Raw genomic sequence first — 4,194 nt, forward strand, 5'->3', positions numbered from 1 at the left:
GTGTATATATATATATATATATATATATATATATATATAATAATCTGAAAATTTTTAATGTGCCTTTCTGATTATCTGATCTGTTTGTTTTTGAGTTATTATATAAATTAAAAAGGAAATAGTCTTTTTATGTTTTGGCACAAATGAAAAAAAAAACATTTTAAGCCAATATTTAATATACATACACATACGAACATATATTTCATATAACACATAGAAAGAATATTAACTTTTCACCGAAGTTGTCATATAAATTTTCTATCGTTTAGCATATAATTGGAACACTTATAATAGGATAACAGTTGTCTTATTATGTAATAGTTATTCTGATGAAAAACGGTATTATTCAAATTGGAAATATTTATGAAAAGATTTATAATACTAACTCTGAATTATTTGTGAAACGTTTCTATTTTTATATTCATATTCTGTTTATAATCGTGTTCCAATTTCAATTGCCAGTTTTAAGAGTAATATAGGTTCTTATAATTGTATAAGAGAAATACAAATTTTGAGAAAGCGCGATAAATAAGGTGTCGCCCTAATATTGAAATATCAAAGATTTCAAATGTAAATAATAGTTAATAAATTGTGAAGAATACGAGAAAATTTTTAAATAAATTGAGGTACATTCTTGAAAGATATGAAAGAGGTCAGTCGGCAGGTGAAAAGAGAAAGATTTTCCAGCAACATTGCACGAGTCTCTCTGGCATTGCGAAACGCCATTTCTCAGCGTAACGCACGCCAGACTTAATTGCCGTCGTGAAATAACTCCCATGAGACGTCATTGTTATTATAAAGCTTGCTTCTCGTTCGCACCGAGTGCGCCTGACTAGAATCTACATCACCTTACTTTAACGACTCCCTCCACAGATTCCACCACGTGGACCACTGAAATTCGCTTATCCGATGGTTCGCGTTAAAGTGAATTTTTATGGCACTACTCTTGAATGTCTCGCGAACCATTAAATTCGAATTAATTTCTCTAACGTCGTATTCCTCCGATAAAAGCGTCTGGATGTAATCAACGCCTTTTTCCTTTACATCAACGTCACGCGTTGATATGGCAATCTAGATCTAGAGAATGCAATTAGCACGTTTAACGCTGATAATTTTGCTCGCAGAATCTACGCTAATGGTTTATCGTAGCTACGCGAAAAGGTTTCAAATGAAATCGGTGTGCCAGACGGGTTTGCGTGTAACTTGAAATTTTATAATGGTCACTTTGAAAATTATATTTTAAAGATTTTTATTTTAATTTTTATCTCTGAATTATATTATTAATTATAATTTTGCATTAAAATGATATCTTTTTTATTTTCAGTAATAAGTATGTTATTTTCAAAAAATGTTATTTTCAAAAAAGAATCTTTTTTCTAAAAATATTAGATATTTTCTTACGCGAATATAAGAATTTTTATGTTGAAAAATATAGGATGGAAAGATCAAGAGACGCGTCTTTTCTGAAAGTGCGATATTTCAATGTTTACAGAGTGGAAAGCTCAGCGTTGCAGTTGGTGTGCCCGCTGGATTCTCGTCCGGTGCAGCTAATCTTCCGGGGATTGCAGGTGGTCAAGGAGAAACGAGTGCTTCTTCGAGATGTGTCAGGAGTTGTCAAGCCAGGCGAATTATTGGCCGTTATGGGCCCTTCAGGTATTACATTATCTTATATATTAGTTAATCTTTCTCATACGCTTTAATTCTCATAATACGCGTGAATTCGGCGTGATACCGAACTTTGATAACGACGATTGTTCAAAGAATTATTTTTTCAGATGGACAATAAAATATTTAATTTCAAATTATATTTTAAAATATTAGATTATTCGGCAAATACAATAAATTGTTATATATACATTTATATCCGAAGATATAAAAAGAATAATTTTACTGAAGTATATATTATCTAAAAATGTAGATAAATACAGATCTGAAAATACACCAAAATAATTATGATCAAAATAATTATGACAGAAAATTCAAGCATGACGAACAAAAAGATTGGACATTATATAATCTAGCAAACAATTTGAACATCCTAATACATAGTAATAATTAATTTAACAAATTATTTTCAAATCTGTATCTAAGTTAAATTTTTTTTAGATCAGTAAAATCATTCTTTTCGTAAATAATGCATGCAAAACAATTAACAAGTGAGAACTTATCAGAATTCATTAAATTCTGATAAGTATAAAACGTTTTCAAAAATAACCACGTAAAGTTACATCGTATACATCGGTTGAAACGTTAATGACAAAAAACATACAACTTCGTGTTTATTCTGTGTATCATTACATTTCTGTAATGATCCTACTTTTTCGTCTCGTCCCATCCCTTCAATGATCCAACGTAATTGCGCGGCTTCTCGAATACTCTTTCACGTTTCACATTATTTCTTGCGTATCTTAATCGCACGGTGTTGCACGGACGTCGCACGGAATTAAGTCTGCGTTTCTATCTTTAACCGCTTTTATGCGCGCGGCGGCGAAATATACACCAGCCCAGCAATTTCATTCGGCTGGAATATTTATCGCTGCACGAGAAAGTCCGTTCCGACGCACCGTGCGCCACATACAAAATCCAGCAGAATCACCAAGCTTAATTATTTCGACGTTAAATTCTGGCGTTCCTAATACAGAAGGACAAAATTGAATCTTTTTTTTTATGACATGATTAAAGACAAACTCGTGATACTCACGAGTTTCAGTGGCATTTTAACAAGAAAAATTTTTTGAATACAAACGCGCACATTTATAATATTATAGCAATTACATTAACTTTTCATTTAAAATCGTGCAACAAATAATATATCGTTTGTTTTTAACAATTGTATAATTTATCTCATTTCGAGCATTTTAAAATATTTTTATATTAAAATCTATTCATCGAAGCGAGTTTGAATATTTGAAGATCGCGTCTGCGAATTTATTGATTTTACAAATAGAAGAAATGAAAATTTAACATTTTAAGCAACTTAAAGATTTAAAGAACTAAAAACTTTTAAGATTTTAATGATATATTATAGTTAGGAGTTTTTAACCAGTTTTGCTCGATTTAGACAAAATCATCCTTTCTTGTTAGTGACGACAGATAAGTACAAAATCGTAGATTTTCAAATAGCAAAGGTTATTAGCGTTGGCGGTTATTATCCACCGATTAATATAATTTATACGGTTTTACATAAGGATTTTCGCGCGCGTAAGAGACACCTAACACACGGTGTGTGAAAGATATATTCACTGAAATATATAACGAGTTTACATGACAACATACGGAGGCGCTAAATTTTTGTCTGGCATATTTGTTACGCAGGCTGTGGTAAAACAACACTACTGAACTGTTTGTCCGGCCGTGTTGGCGTGGACGGCGGTGAAATCTGGCTGAATCGCGAGAGACTCACCAAACGGTGGCGCAGAAGAATCTGCTATGTACAACAACAGGATATTTTTTTCCCCGATCTCACCTTACGGCAAACTCTTGAGGTAAGTTCAGACAGATTATTATATAGTAGCAAGAAACTATAATCTAACATTCATATTCATCATATCATATTCATAGTCATGTTATCAGTATTTATATCGATTTTTATTTTAAGACCATTTTTATATAATGTCTCAAGTTGTTAATATGACTCCTCTAATTAGTTGACATCTTAAGACTAATAAGACTGTATCTTAAATTAGTCTAATTATGAACTTGCGTTTCATCTTTTAGATTTATATATTTAATGATTTATAATTATGTAGAGAGTTAAAGATAAGTTTCAGAATATATTTTGTATTGATTTAAAATAAATTGAAAAGTCAAATTTTTGTAAAAGAAACTCGCGAGAGTGAGATTTCGTATCACTTTTAAATTCAAATGATATATTATATTATGTATTATATCATGTTCATGAAATATTTTGACATACTACATTTATTTTATAATATATATTTTTTTTATATATTATTTTTATTTTAAAAGATTTGACAAGTGATATATGATAGCAATGAATACTGAATATACATTTATCTTGCACTTAATAGAATATTTAACTGTATACGCTGGATTATTCAGAGTCTAGATCGCTACTGTGCACCCCGCTAACTTTTGATATATATATATATATATATATATATATATATATATAATAATAAGTAATAAAACAAAAATAGACAAGTAGGTACGTACGTAACTAACTAACGTAAC

General features: G+C 30.4%; 1 protein-coding gene across 1 annotated transcript in view; it reads left to right on the top strand.

The window, feature by feature from the left end:
- LOC105623381 (ABC transporter G family member 9) overlaps positions 1-4,194 on the top strand; it is a 30,445-nt gene that overhangs the window by 7,186 nt on the left and 19,065 nt on the right. The window contains 2 exon segments of the mRNA XM_012204776.1: positions 1,493-1,653; positions 3,316-3,485. Coding sequence (XP_012060166.1) covers positions 1,493-1,653; positions 3,316-3,485 — 331 coding nt within the window.

The sequence above is a fragment of the Atta cephalotes genome (genome assembly GCF_000143395.1).
Source record: "Atta cephalotes unplaced genomic scaffold scaffold00056, whole genome shotgun sequence".
In the NCBI taxonomy this organism is placed as follows: Eukaryota; Metazoa; Arthropoda; class Insecta; order Hymenoptera; family Formicidae; genus Atta; species Atta cephalotes.